Consider the following 15599-nt stretch of genomic DNA (forward strand, 5'->3'; position numbering starts at 1 on the left):
TTGTAAGAATGAATTACACACTCCAGGCTCTAAGGTGGCAAAAGGATCGTATGACTGTGCTGCTGGGTGCCAATGCTAGTGGAGATTTAAAGCTCAAGCCTGTGGTGGTGTACTGCTCTGTCAGCCTGCAAGCCTTCAAAGGTTACCTTAAATCTACCGTAGGTGTATACTTTAGCACAAGCGAAGGAGGTTGGATAATGGGGCAATTTTTTTCTGACCTTATTGATGATATTTTGGAAGATGTTTTTAAGAGATCATCGCAGGGGGAAAATAAAGCTTGGATTTCAGGGTTCTTGTCATCCTGGATAATGCAACTAGCCATCCTCCCACCAGTACTGAGCTTTTTGAAAAGATCAAAGCACTATTTCTACTTCTAAACACAACCTCTCTCTTTCAACTCATGGACCAGGGTATAATTGCAGTTTTTTAAGCTTATTATTTAAAGTGCACATTTAACAGGTTGGTTGCAGCCACAGCGGGGGATAAGGATAGTGTTCTTTAATTTTAGAAGAGCTTTAACATCAGGAATGCAATTGAGATTATCGTGGAGGCCTAGGGTGATGTCAGTAAGGACTACTTGAATGCAGTTTGGCAGAAGCTACTCCCAGAATATTTCTCCCCCCAAGATTTTAAACCCTTTGATCAGAGGAGCTTCCAAGAATCAAAGAACATTGTGTTGATCTGGCAAAGCAAGCTGGAAATGAAGATGTGGTGAGTGTGGATATTGAAGAGCTGCTTTAGCTCCACTGTGAAGACCTGTCTACAGCTGATCTACAACAACTTGTCACTGAGGGAAAGTGGTGGCTGGAGATGTAGTAGTAGTAGTCAGGATGCAGCACCACAAGAGCTTTCCTCTTCCAGTTGTCTTCTATCCTGAGGGAAATTGAGAAGCAGTTGCTGCTGTTAGAGGACAATGATTACAACGCAGAATGCAGCTGGGTAGTAGTTTGTGGAGTAAGGTCTTATTTGACACCCTATGAACAGCTTCTTAATGAAGGAAGAAAGGGCAAAGCCGCAATAACTGGATGTCTTTAAGCAACTCCCCAAGAAACAGTCAGAAGACAATGAATCACGGCCATCCACTTCTGGATTAACCTCTAGCCCTAAAACCACAACTGCACTTGAAGGTGGTGACGACGACGACAACCATCAGCCTCAGCATTAACAACACAGTAACCTCAAACCTTCACCACTCCCCCATCAAGTCATCCTGACATTTCTTCCAAGATAAGGTGTTAAAAATTTACTTTTTTTCATTATTAGACATGAATTAAATATTTATTCAAATTGTGCCAAGCTGTGTGTTAGGCTGGAGTGATTTTTGAGTGATTTTGAGTGATATTTTTGATGGCCTTCCCCTAACCCTGCTTTTCACATAGACCCCATTATTTCTGGGTTGCGATTTTCAATAATGTGATGTTGCACAGGAACATAACCATTGCATTATAAGCAGAACTGACTACAGTTCCATGTCAGTATGATGTGTGGCTTGGAGGAGAATCTGTAGTTGTTGTTCACATATCTGCTCCCCTGGTCCTTCTAAGTGGCAGAGGTTGCAGGTTTTTGTTGGGAGTGGGGGAGGGGGGTGCTACCAAAAGGAACCTGGTGAGTTTGTTAATCTTATAGCTTTAGATTTAATTCCACTGCAGTATTTTTTTCACCCAAAATTGCTAAATTCACATTGCAACTTACATTCACTGCCGGTTTATAACCAAAGCCTCTACAGTAACAGAATTAAACACAGATTTATGATCCGTCATCAGAACTTGGAAAAATTAAAAGGTGATCAGAATTAAACAAGTGAAAATCACTTATAAACTTAAAAGGAGTAATAAGAAAGAAGAAGCGACTTGCAATTACTTTGTGTTTTTCTCAATTGCAAGATGCGTTGTGTTGTAATTCATGTTTATTAATAATTATTCATAACCGTATGTATCACTGTTCATGATTGTATGTAATACTCACTACAGTCTTTCTGTACTAGTCACCAAGTGCATTACCATATCAGAATACATTCCACTCAAAGGTCCATTCATACAATAACATGCTTTGTACACAGCTTCATTTAACGAGACCATATCATTTCACTTGAATGAAATATCAGAGGATAAAATACTTAACACATCTCATACCAAAAGCAGTGTTTTCCATATAAAAATTTAGCTTTAAGTAGGTGCAATCTCTAAACTCCTTTCCAGCCAGTGTGGCTCCAAGACTCAAAGATAACAATTGGATTTGCTCCTTTTTTTCAAAAAAACAAAATGCTGCTTTCTTTTTGCAGTCTTTCTTGCGTTGTGACTGCTATTAGATTAAACAAAGTATAATTTGTAGGTAATAAAATGTGAGGCTGGATGAACACAGCAGGCCAAGCAGCATCTCAGGAGCACAAAAGCTGACGTTTCGGGCCTAGACCCTTCATCAGAGGGTCTCTGATGAAGGGTCTAGGCCCGAAACGTCAGCTTTTGTGCTCCTGAGATGCTGCTTGGCCTGCTGTGTTCATCCAGCCTCACATTTTATTATCTTGGAATCTCCAGCATCTGCAGTTCCCATTATCTCTATAATTTGTAGGTGACTGGATTTATTTTACCTTGAGTTTTTATTCAATGTCATAAATGTATGCAAACTTTAACCTATTAAAACTAGCACCGCTATGATCAACTGCACAACTTTTAATGAATGAGCGATAATAAACAAACTTTTATTTAAAACACAGATAATCTTCCATTTAAAACTACACAGACTGACATTTTTACTAACATTTTAATTTTGGAGATATTAGGACTAACACCTTTTGAATTATGCAAGGCCAAACCAGACAGACACACTAATCTCATTAGAATAACTGTTAACATGGAGCGTTTAAACCATCTCAGATTTCCTGCAGGACAGAATTCTGTACAATTGTCACTACTTAGTATTCAAGTAGTACTCAAGTGTTAGTTTGTACATACATCAGTATTCTATGCTTTAGAAAAAAGGCTACTTTTGAGCTAGAATTTTGAGATTCTGTTTTCACTTTACATTGTGCTGCTGTGAATATACAATAAAGAGGCTTTTTTCGCCACCGACTGATATCGATAGTCTGTTTCTTCGAACACGATTTTACAATTGTCACAAACTATTTTGTTTGATCAAGTGGTTTGCTACGACAGACAATCTGCATACAGGCAACTCGTGAACATTATTAGAATGACCAGATAATATGGATATTTTTTTAAAGTGGTATTGATTAAGGGAGAGAGATATTAGGAACTGCAGATGCTGGAGAATCCGAGATGACAAGGTGTAGAGCTGGATGAACACAGCAGGCCAAGCAGCATCAGAAAAGGAGTCGCAGGGAGAAACTTTTCTGAAGGGTCTCAACATTCTGAATGTAGATATTGTCACGGTTGGGACCAAATTGGGAAGGCTTGAATGTAGGCTGTCGTCCATTGGGGATGATCTGGTTCTGTAGGCAGCTACTAAGAAAGGTGATGTGGCTGTAGTACCTGGTTTGCTTCAGAACATGACTGAGCAATTTCAAGGCCGAAGAGATCACGAGAGATTTGCAGTCGGAGATAGATCCCCTGAGGTATGTTCGGAGGGAGGATGGTAACTTCTTCAGGTTAGGCATCCTTACAAGAAGCTTCGCAGTGGGGTTAGATTGTATCAGAGATAGTAGGAACTGCAGATTCTGGAGAATCCAAGATAACAAGGTGTAGAGCTGGATGAACACAATAGGCCAAGCAGCATCTTAGGAGCAGGAAAGCTGACGTTTCAGGCCTAGACACTTCATCAAAAATTTTCCGATCAAGGGTCCAGGCCCGAAACGTCAGCTTTCCTGCTCCTAAGGTGCTGTTTGGTCTGCTGTGTTCATCCAGCTCTACACTTTGTTACCTTGATTGAGGGGTACCATTTGGGCTGGACACAGGAGATAACACCCTTATAAAGAGTTACATTTTGCACCAGAGGGCTGTTGTGCTCGTTAAGATAAGGCCTCCAAATTAGCTGGACCCAATATACCAACTACTAATAAACAAATCTGCAAGTGATGCCACCCAACACAGAAAACCAGGACACAAATAGCAAATGGGACTGAACACCGACACTTCACCAGAGGTGCACTGACGTTATCGAATATGATGATGCAACATCTGCAAACAAACTTTCCAGCTCAGCCAGCAAGTTAACAACCACGAGGCCTGGGGTGTGGGGTTAAAGTTTTAAGGCTTAAGCTCTCTTTATTGAGTCAAGGCAGCTGCAGGGTCCCCCAAGTGAAAAATGAGTTGCTGTTCTTCCAGCTTGCACTGAACTTTGCTGGAGCACCACAGCAAGCCTTAGAGGTGTCAGCCATGCTACAGCATGGTGTATTGAAGTGACAGGCATCTGGAGGCTCGATCTTTTTTTGCAGACAGAACATAGTCTACACCCAGCCTGTACTTCATTTCCCCAATATAGAGGAGTCCACTTTGTGAGCAGTGAATGCAGCAGACTAGATTATGTGAACAGCAACTTTAATCTGCATGAGATAAGTGCAACATGAACATTTCCCTTTTACTTAAGTTGTTAAAATACCACACAAACATTTCTTGCATGTGCTAAATTGTGTGAATGAATCTGTGCATGAAGTCCAATCTACTGCAGGAATTCACAAAGATTCCTTGTACAGTACCTTCCAAATCCACAACTATTACCATCTGGAAGGACAAGGGCAACAGATTCATGGGAACACCAATCCCGGCAACTTCCACTCTAAGACACTCACTGTTCTGACTTGGAAAGATGTCACAATTCCTTCACTGTTACTGGGTCAAAAGTCTGGAATTCCCTCCCTCAGGGCATTGTAAGTTTACCTAACCAAATGGACTGCAGGGAGTTCAAGAAAGCAGCTCACCATCACCTTCTGAAGGGCAACCAGGGATGGGCAATAAATGCTGGCCAACCACCGAAGCTCATGTCCCAATGAGTGAAATAGCATTTGTTGTTGAGTATCGTGTTTCTAAAAATGAACAAATCATTTTATAAATGAGACCTCAAAAATCTGTAGATTTCTTGACTATACACTTAGGGGGTTAAAACATAGACCATTCTTGTTATTTAATTCACTGGTCACAAACTTTGAAAATGGGACATAGCTTGCAGTTGTGATAGAATATTGAAGTAACATGAAACAAGTCCCAAATTCAAGACAACAGTACAAGAGAGCTGTTGAATGTTGCTTAAAATAAATTGTAAGAAAAGTTGACGAAGTACCAGTCATAATCTTAACCACTTACCATAGGCAGTTTCAGGTCCACTCCTCTCAAGGTGTAAGTGGTAAATATTCATCATGGTGATTTCTATTTCATCAAATAACTGCACCAAACAGACAGAGGATATCAATCATGAAATTTAGGCAATAGATTGATACAGGCTAAAATCTCTCGCAAGATGTTGGGGATGCTCAATCTACAAACACAGGGAGAATGATGGCCGAATGGTATTATTGCTGGATGGAACATTCTGGGAATCTGGATTCAAATGCATCATGGCAGATTGTGGAGCTTGAATATGATGAAAAACTAAAACAGTCTAAACTAAGAGTTTAATAATGACCACGAAACCACTAGCAATTGCCTGAAAAACCAACCTGGTAAATGTCCTTAAAAAGATAACTTTAATCCATGTTTTATTTTTAACCTGTTTTTTCATTTTGCATTTGCTTTAGGAGTGTTTTTCCTCCCCAGTAATGACAAATGCAAAGTGCACAGTTTCACCATCACCAAAATATCACAATTCTGCACATGTCTGTAGCACACTAACCTCATCTGTCACATCTGTGTTCTCTCATACATGTACTGCAAGCATAATTTAGGAGAACGTGCTGCCTTAGTTGCTGAACTAGTATCCAGAGAACTGGGTAACGCTCTAGTAACTGGGTTTAAAGCTCACCACAGCAGGCTGTGGGATTTGAAATTAATTTTCAAAATCTGGAATTAAAATTCTAATAATGATAAAATGACTATTAATTGTGTATTAAATCTCCTTTAGGGAAGGAAACTGTTGTCCATCAACCTAGGCTTGGGAAATTACAATGGCAAACATAGCCCCTATAACCCGACGAAGTTCCCCTTACTAACATCTGGGGAGCTACTGTGAAAATTTGAAGAGCTGTGTCTCAGATTAATCAAGCAAATGCCTGGCAAAGTCATACTCACTGAATCAAAACCTCACCGAGTCCCAGAAACCACCATCACCATCCTGTCCAACTGGCAAGACAAACTCAGCAGGGGCGGCAGCACAGTGGCAAACAGATAAGAGGAAGTTGCCCTGGGAGGTCCTTAGCATTCACTCCAGTTACCGTGAAATCTTATGTGAAAGAAAACCTCTTGTTGATTACAGTAGATTATCCTCCCTCAGCTGATAAATTAGCGCTGTTCCACGTTGAACAACAATTGGAGGAAGCACAGAGGGTAGCAAGGGCACAGAATGCACTGTGGGTAGGGACATCAATGTTCACCACCAAGTAAGAGCTCTACTCATCAAGACGGTCATGTGATAAAAGAGATAACAGCTGAGTTTTTAGTCTGTGCTAGATGGTAAGGAAACCAAGAGGGATCTCATCCTCACTAGGCTACAGACTGCAAAGGCAACTGTCCATGATCGTATCAGTAAGGCTGACCACTACAGGCCCCCTGTGGATAAGAGGTTCCATGTTCACACTGATGGGTGACGCTAGGAAGTTGTTTCCGTCAGGCAGGGAGACTAGGACCCATGGGCACAGCCTTAAAATTAGAGGGGGTAAATTTAAAACGGAAATGAGATGACATTTCTTCAGCCAAAGAGTGGTGGGCTTGTGGAATTCATTGCCGCAGAGTGCAGTGGAGGCTGGGACGTTGGATGCCTTCAAGGCAGAGATCGACAAGTTCTTGATCTCAGAAGGAATCAAGGGCTACGGGAGAGTGCAGGGAAGTGGCGTTGAAATGCCCGTCAGCCATGATTTAAATGGCAGAGTGGACTTGATGGGCTGAATGGCCTTACTTCCACTCCTGTCTTATGGTCTTATGATAATACATTAGACTATGTTGTGCGGCACTACCACTGTGCCAAATGGGACAGACTTCAAATAGATGCAGCAACTCAAGACTGGGCATCCATGGGGCACTGAGAGTCATCACCAGCAGCAGAATCACACTGCAGCATAACCTGCAAACCTTCTGGCCTGGAATATCTCCCATTCTACAATTACCACGAAGCCAGGGGATCAAACTCCTGAATAAAAACCAAAAGAACTGCAGATGCTGTAAATCAGGAACAAAAAAAAGTTAACAAAGTGTAGAGCTGGATGAACACAGCCAAGCAGCATCAGGGGAGCAGGGAGGCTGACGTTTTGGGTCTGGACCGTTCCTCAGAAATCTTTGAGGAAGGCTCCAGACCTGAAACGCCAGCCTTCTGCTCCTCTGATGCTGCTTGGCCTGTGCTCACCCAGCTCTACACCCTGTTACGTCAGATTCTCCATCATCAGCAGTTCCTACTAGCTCTAAAACAAAGTTGCTGGAAAAGCTCAGCAGATCTGCCAACATCTGTGAGGGAAAAAACTGAGTCAATGTCTCAGGTATGGTGACCTTTTCTCAGATCTGGATCACTGGACCCGAAACATTAACTGCTTTTTCCTTCACAGATGCTGCCAAACGTGATTGAATGATAAGTGCTGGAGGAAATGCCAAGAGCCACTCCAGACAATGCTAAAATAAAAGGTGCCAGCCTGGTGAAGAAAACAGGACTACTTGCCAACAGCATATGCAGCAACTGATAGACAACAAAACTAACTTACCAGATTTAAGCTCAGCAGCCCTGCTACATCCAGTCATGAATGGCGAATGATAACTGAACAACTTACGGGGGGAGGTGCTTCCACAAATATCCCTAGTGATGGGGGAGCCAACACAGCAATGCAAAAGATGAGGCTTTTGCATTTGCAAAAATCTTCACCCAGAAGCGCCAAGTGGATGATCCAACTTTTAATTTGCCAGAGGTCTCCACAGATGCCAGTCTTTGATTCACTCTACACGAAGGCTATGGACCTTGACAATATTCTTGTAATTTTACCTGGAGATGTCCTTCAAAATTTGCTGCACTTGTAACAAGTTGTTCCAGTACAGTTACAACACTGGCATGTACACTACCATTTGGAAAACGGCCTAGGTATATCTTGTACACAAATAGCAGAACAAATCCAACCTGGCCGATTACCACCTCAACAGTCTGCTCTCAATCAGTAAACTGATGGAAGGTTTCATCAACAGTGCTATCAAAGAGCACCTGCTCAGTGATGTCCAGTTTCATTCTGCCAGGGCCACTCAGCTTCTGACTTTATTATAGCCTTGGTTCAAACATCAACAAAAGAGCAAAAGTGAAGTGGTAATGACTGACCATGGCAACAAGACCCATACTTCAACTTGTGTGGCATCAAGGAGCTCGAGCAAAACTGGAGTCAATGGCCATGAGGGTAATATTCACTGATAGTTTGATAGGAAGACGTCTGTAGGTGTTGGGATGTCAGTCATCTCAGCTCCAGGACATCTCTCCAGGAGTTCTTCAGGGTAGTGCCCTAGGTTCAACCATTTTCAGCTAAAAACCGAAAGAACTGCACATGCTGTATATCAGAAACAAAAACAAATGTTGCTGGAAAAGTTCAGCAGGTCTGGCAGCATTTATGAAGAAAAAGAAATTAGAGTTAACATTTTGGGTCCAGTGACCCAGTTCCGAGGAAGGGTCACTTGACCCAAAATGTTAATTGATTTTTTTTCTTCACAGATGCTGCCAGAGAACATTTCCAGCAATTTCTGTTTTTGTACCAATTTTAAATACTTCATCAACGATCTTCCCTTCATCATGGGGTCAGGGTGAGATCTTTTTCCCAATGCTTGCACAATGTTCAGCATTATTCATGACTCCTTAGATACTGAAGCACCTCATGCCTAAACGCAACAAGACCTGGGCAATATCCACTATTGGCTGACAAATAGCAAGTAACAGTCACATCTCACAAATGCCAGGCAATGACCATCTTCAAGATGCAATCTAACCATTGCTACTTAGCATTCAATGTTGTTACTGTCACTGAATTCCCCCACTATCAGCAACTCAACTGGACTTGCCACATAAATACTTCAGTTACAAACAGCAGACCAGAGGCTAGGAATACTAGGAATACTGAAGTCATTCATTCATTGGTAGTCCGCCATAGATGAGGATGATTCTATTCCACTCTCAGGGCGAGTCCTGTATAAACTGATGTAGCTACCGCAGGCTCAATTACACTTGGGACAGAAAGGTGGTTGTGGTAAGGGGTCATTGGCTGTTGGTGTGGCTGCGTGCTCCTTTCACTGTCTTAGTCTACCTTCTGCTTCTGCCTGAAAGCAAGTCTCGAGGTGCTCAACACCTTCCCAGATGCTCCATCTCCACTTTGGATGGTCTTAGGCCAGTGATTCCCAGGTGTCTGTAGGAATGCTGCACATCACCAGTGAGGCCTCGAAGAACTCACTGAAACACTTCCTCTGTCCATCTAGGGCTCATCGGCTGTTTCAAAGCTGGGAGTAGAGTATCTGTTTGGGGATCTTGGATTGACAAGAGCCCTGGTTGAGGAGGTCTCTGAAGTGCTCCCCCCAGCATTGTTTGATGGCTTCTTAACCTTTGAAAAAAAAAGTCATTCCAGCCTTGCCTAGCAGTGGGTTGGGGCCTTGGGTGTTTGGTCTCTATGTGGTTTTGATGGTACAGAAGAAACCATGCATATTATGGTATTCCGCCATTCATTGGGCCTCCAGTGCTTTCTCCACCCACCACCTGTTCCTTACATCATGGGTTTGCAGCTGGACATTGGCCTTTAGTCACCTGCAGGCCTGCCTTTTCAATGAGTGCAGTTGTTGTTTTACACTCAAATGTCATGCACTTCTGCCTTACACAGTTCTTAGATTCCTTGATCATCAAACCAGTCTTAGCATTTCCAGGATGAGTGGCCAACCGAGTTTTTGCAGACATTGACAATGGCAGTCTTAAGGACACACCAGAAGCTGTTGGGATCCCGTGGCGTGGTGTCGCTGAGGGCCACCAGGTTTGTGGAGAGGAGTTGGTTGCATAAGGCTATTTTTACTGGGTCTTTAAGTGCTTCAGTGTTGAGCTTTTTGTGGCACAGCTTTGCTGTCTCTGCTGCGGCAGGGCTAAGTTTATATTGATTCTGGCTCGGATCAGGCAATGAATTGAGATAGGTGGCATGGTGGCTCAGTGGTTAGCACTGCTGCCTCAGCACCAGGGAACCTGGTTTGATTCAGACCTCAGGAGACTGTCTGCGTGGAGTTTGCATGTTCGCCGTGTGTCTGTGGGGTTTCCTCCAGGCACTCCAGTTTACTTACATGGTTCAAAGATGTGCAACTTAGGTGGATTGGCCCTACTGTCCAGGAACATGTAGGTCAGGTGGAGTGACCATGGGAAATGCAGGGTTATAGGGACAGGGTGGGTCTGGGTGGGATGGTCTTCAGTGGGTCAGCGTGGGCTCAGTGCGCTGAATGGCCTGCTTCCACATTGTAGGGCTTTTATGGTCTGCCCAGCAGATGTCAGCTCCTGCATGGGGTGACACAGCAGCTCAGAGGTGAGTACTACTGCCTCACAGTGCTAAGTACCTGGGTTCGACTCTATCCTCAGGCGACTGTCTGTTTGGAGCTTGCACATTATCCCTGTGTCTGCATGTTTTTCCTCCAGGTGCTCCGGTTCCCTCCCACAGTCCAAGGATGTGCAGGCTAGGTGGATTGGCCATGCTAAATTATCCGGCAGTGTTCAGGGATGTATAGATTAAGTGCGTTATAGGGAATGGGTCTGCGTGGGATGCTCAGCACGATATGGGCATGTTTCAAAGGGCCTGTTTCCACACTGTAGGGATTCTATGATCTATGATAGCATAGCACATGTGATTTCAATGCCTTTCTGATTCCTCACTCTGATGATGACATAGTCAAGGAGGTGCCAGTGTTTGGAGCTGTGAGGCTGTCACGTTGTCATGTTTTTTCCCTTTGGTAGAAGTGTGTCGGTGATGAGGTGGTTATGTTAAATGCATGCAACCTTCATTCCAACTGAAAGTACTGGAAGTGAGACAAGACAGCACTTACATAATTTATATTATATGCTTTATAAACTTTAAGGTAGAATATCACCCAAGATTTTGCAGAAATAATAGGAATGGATGTTAAGCCTGGAAAATTTTGTCAAGCGATGTGAAGGTCAAATTTCTGGATTTTTGTCATAGTTTTGTTGAGAAAGGGAGCTCAAAAAAAGGAAGGTCAAAATGTCAGAGGCTCTGACACAAAGAGAGAACTGAAGGGGAGTGGAAGGTTAACCAGAGAAAGAGGGCACATGGAACCACAGAAACTTGTAGATTCAATTTAGAAATGACCCATGAAACAATTTTGAATCAAACATCTTAAATTTGATGCCTTTAGCAAAGGCGAGCACATGGATGGGTGATAGGCATGCAAGATTATGACAGGTCATGATCTAGGCAGCAAACATTTGGATAATTTGGAAATTTATGGAGTGTTAAGGGAAAGATGTCAACAATGTTCAGATGTGCCGAAGGTAACTGTATGGATTTCGGTGACAATATGGTAAGACAAGAGTAGCGATAATAGGCCACAGGGCTTAAAGTTCAACACTTTAACAAATGTGCCAGAAATTACATACAATTTAGTATCCATGAACTGCATGGTGAGAGCTTTCAATGATCCTGTGACAATGGATGACGTCAAGGGGCAGTTTGTTGAAGAGCAGGAATTGAAGGATGGATCAATCCTTCTGGAAGGTAACCAGGCAAGAGGGGAACATGGGGCTGCTCCAGATACACTGGCTACGGTTGAACAGAAAAATAACTGACCTTTTAATGGAAACACTATAGTGGGGAAAGCAGGCAGCCTGGTTGCCTTGTAAGCGAGAGTCATGCATTGAAGTCAAGGAAATGAAGAGGCGTAACATATCACAATCATGCAGAATAGAATTGATGACATTATTATAGTTATTAAGGTTAATAATTGACAACTCCCTTAATAATCTAGTGAGCATAAATTATAATACTGTGTAGCATTAAACTACCTGGTGCATAAAGTTCTAGTTATGTTTAGCGTATCAAAAGTTAACAATTTGCTGATGAGCAATTCAAATGTTACTACTTTCCTCATCACATCTAAAAAAAATGGTTTCTTCTGGGCTTATTCAGAAGATTTTGGGTTCAAGCCATACCCCAGGATTTGGTCACATAATTTACATTTCAAGATAATATTGGTCATGACCTTTTAGGGTGACAACTTGCTCAAGAACATTGACTAATGCTGTTTACAACAGGTCAGCTAGTCATATTTCTTCAGACTATAGGGGCTTCTATTTGATTGGCATTTTTCTTCTTTCATAGGATGTGGATATCACCAGCAAGGCCAGTATTTGTTGCCTATCTCTAATTAAGTTTAAGGTTAAGGTTAAGAATCTAACACTGGGTTTGGAGGCAAGATCAGGTCAGAACAGCAAATTTTCTTCACTGAAAGGCATTAGTGAAACATGGATTTTCATGACAAACAGTAATAGTGTCATGATCACCGTTTTTGAGACTACTTTACAATTCCAGAAGTATCAATTGAACTTGATTGCTGCCATCATGAAATTTGAGCCACATCCCCAGAGTATTAATGGTCCTCAATTTCTAATCTAGTGAAATAACCACTATGTCATTGTCTCCTCTACCACATTAGCTCAAGTAAAAGATTAATTGGTTAGGAAATGCTTTGATAAATACCAATGTGGTAAGACATGCTAATACAGTTTTTTTTAAAACCTTTTTGAATTAAACCTCATGGATACTTCTGCAAAATGCTTGTCTATATGTATTGATTGATTCCGATTAAAATGACTATTAATTCCGCCTACAATAGTCTCCAAGTTTGAGGCTGATGTTTACGTATAGAGAGTTTTAAGGAATGCTGATAGGATGTTGTTGACTTGCTCGCCGAGCTGACTTGTTTTCGATCAGACATTTTGTCACCATACTAGCTAACATCAGTGAGGCCTCCAGTGAAACGACATTGTTCTACTCCACCTGGTACTGTCTGGTCCGTTACAGCAAAACCAGGTGGCATAAACACCACCAGCATACCACCTCCAGCACCCCCCACCCCCGGCTCCTATGCACTCCCTAAAGTATACAAATTAGACATCCTTTTGGACCCACCATCTCCCTACTGGGCATACCTTCACACAAACTGGCCAAGGACCTACAACAGCTAGGAAACACCTAGTCAACGGATCACCCCATTCCATCCCCTCAGCCAAAGAATTTCTCATTATCCTCAAGAATATAAAAATCAGTGATGATGAGATTGTGGTATCCTTTGGCGTCACCGCATTATTGATGTCAATTGACATCCCACTAGCCAAAGAAACACTGGCCACATTACTAGAGGAATGCAAACTGGCAGCTCCATCAGCAGTGACAACAGACTCAAAACTACTAAACTTGTGCCTCACCACAGTGTCTTTAATGGTCAAGTATATAAACAGGTCAATGGCACACCCATTGGGTCACCTATCTCAGGACTCATTGCAGAGGCAGTCATGCAAAGACGGCAACACACTACCCTCCCCCACATTCAACCTAAACTGTGGATCTGGTATGTGGACAAGACATTTGTCGTTATTAAATGCAGCAAATTAGAAGCGGTTCACCATCTTATCAATAATGTATTTGCCAGGATCAAATTCACGAGAAGAAGAAAACAGCCGTTCGCTTCCATTTCTCACTTCAAAGTTAAACATATGACCAATGGGGAGCTCCAAACCTCAGCATACAGGAAAGCACACTGACCAAATCCTCAACAATCGCTCCAACATCCACAAACAAAGCCATTTTAGGACACTCTAAATGGGCTACCACTCACTGCAACATGCCAGAACTATGCAGGAAAGAGGAACAACACCTGAACAAAATCTTTGTTACGAACAGATATCCCTGCAACTTCATCTGCAATTGCCTATTTAGTAGGCACCGAGAGAACACAGTGCACTCTAACACGCTGGCCACACTGTTTTACATCAAGAACATGCCAGAACTGACAATGAAACTCTTACGACTGCTAGGAATCATGATAGCCCACAAGCCCACAGCCACTCTATGACAAACACTCAAGGATTAAAGGCCCCATACCCACGACATGCAGAACCAAAGTAGTTTACAAAATACCATGCAACGACTGCCATAAACATTACATCGGACAGACAGAAAGGAAACTAGCCATCAGAATACACAAACATCAGCTAGCAGCAAAATGACACAACAAACTCTCCTTAATATTGGTAACTCCGGCAATGAAGGCCATCAGTTTAACTGGGCAACTTAACCATAGCAGCACAAGCCCAACATAGATACACATGAATTCCTCGAGGCATGTATTATGGGTGGAGAAACAAACAACAAATACGGAGAATTAGACGCCATATACAAACCCATACAGAACAAAATCATAATGACACTACTCACCATAACAGACCAGACAGTATAAGTTCCAAGCGGAGTAGAACAACACTGTTCCAGAGGCCCCACAGATGATGTTACCTAGCACGGTGATGAAATGTCTGAATGAAAACAAGCCAGCTCGGTGAGCAAGTCAACAAACTCACCTACAAGCTGAGCCACAAATCTTTCCAAAACCTTATTACTGATATCTATTAAACAATATTGGAGCATGAATAATCACTTCAAAATCAGGAAGACTACCTTCATTTATATAAAATATTGAGCCAAATGTTACCTGCTCCTGTATATAGTCCAAACTATTAGGAACATCATATTCCACATTACTGTCCCCCACTCTTCTAAGGCGAACACAGTGATGAACTGGATCCAGCTGTCTTATCTGCATTGAACAGAAATATTAGATAATTATTCCAAGTACCATAGATTTGTAATGTTGGCACTTAAAATGATCTGACAAAACTTTTCTTTCACCATATAATTCCACACTAATATGGCAGGAGATCAATTTGCACTTGCTGCTAGAATGAGCAAATCAGAATACTTTAGTATTATCTAACACTGGAAATCAATCAACCACCTTTAACACATCCCAGCACACCTGGTTATTATTGCATAATTGCTTTTGGGAGCTTCCTGTACATAAATTAACTGCCATGTTTTCTACATTACAAAGGCAACAACATTCCAAAGTAATATTTTCTTGGCTATCAAGCACTTTGGGGTGCTTAGGTCATGAAGATCACAACATAACTCCAAGCCTTTTTTTTAAAATCTCCAAAGGAGAAAGAGAATCTGTTCTTAGCAATTACCAATCATGAAGTTTTCCAACACAGTGGGAAGTGATAATGAATACAGTAATGCAGTCAAAACACTTTGGTATCCTTTCTAAAAAAAACGTACACAGTCATCGATATTTAAGAAGAATACAACAGTTGTGTGGTAGTACAGGATTCAAGTATTGTTGGTGAAAAGAAAGGGACATGCTGTTGAAGGATTTCATCTTGCACTCTTCAAGACAGATGCAAGAACACAGGACCAACAACTTACACCACAAGAGTAAAAAGGGGATGACAGA

At 42.1% G+C, this 15599-nt stretch overlaps 1 protein-coding gene across 2 annotated transcripts in view; it reads right to left on the reverse strand.

Annotated features, from left to right (window-relative positions):
- Positions 1 to 15599, reverse strand: part of tiam2a (TIAM Rac1 associated GEF 2a) — a 350324-nt gene that overhangs the window by 121404 nt on the left and 213321 nt on the right. Inside the window, exons 12-14 of one of the 2 annotated variants that reach the window (XM_059648488.1) lie at positions 14799 to 14903; positions 14528 to 14602; positions 5256 to 5334 (exon numbers count right to left, since the gene is read on the reverse strand). In XM_059648488.1, the coding sequence (XP_059504471.1) occupies positions 5256 to 5334; positions 14528 to 14602; positions 14799 to 14903 (259 nt within the window). The remainder of the gene's footprint in view (positions 1 to 5255; positions 5335 to 14527; positions 14603 to 14798; positions 14904 to 15599) is intronic. The other variant, XM_048536148.1, reaches the window with a different exon arrangement.

Source organism: Stegostoma tigrinum, chromosome 9, assembly GCF_030684315.1.
Source record: "Stegostoma tigrinum isolate sSteTig4 chromosome 9, sSteTig4.hap1, whole genome shotgun sequence".
Classification (NCBI taxonomy): domain Eukaryota; kingdom Metazoa; phylum Chordata; class Chondrichthyes; order Orectolobiformes; family Stegostomatidae; genus Stegostoma; species Stegostoma tigrinum.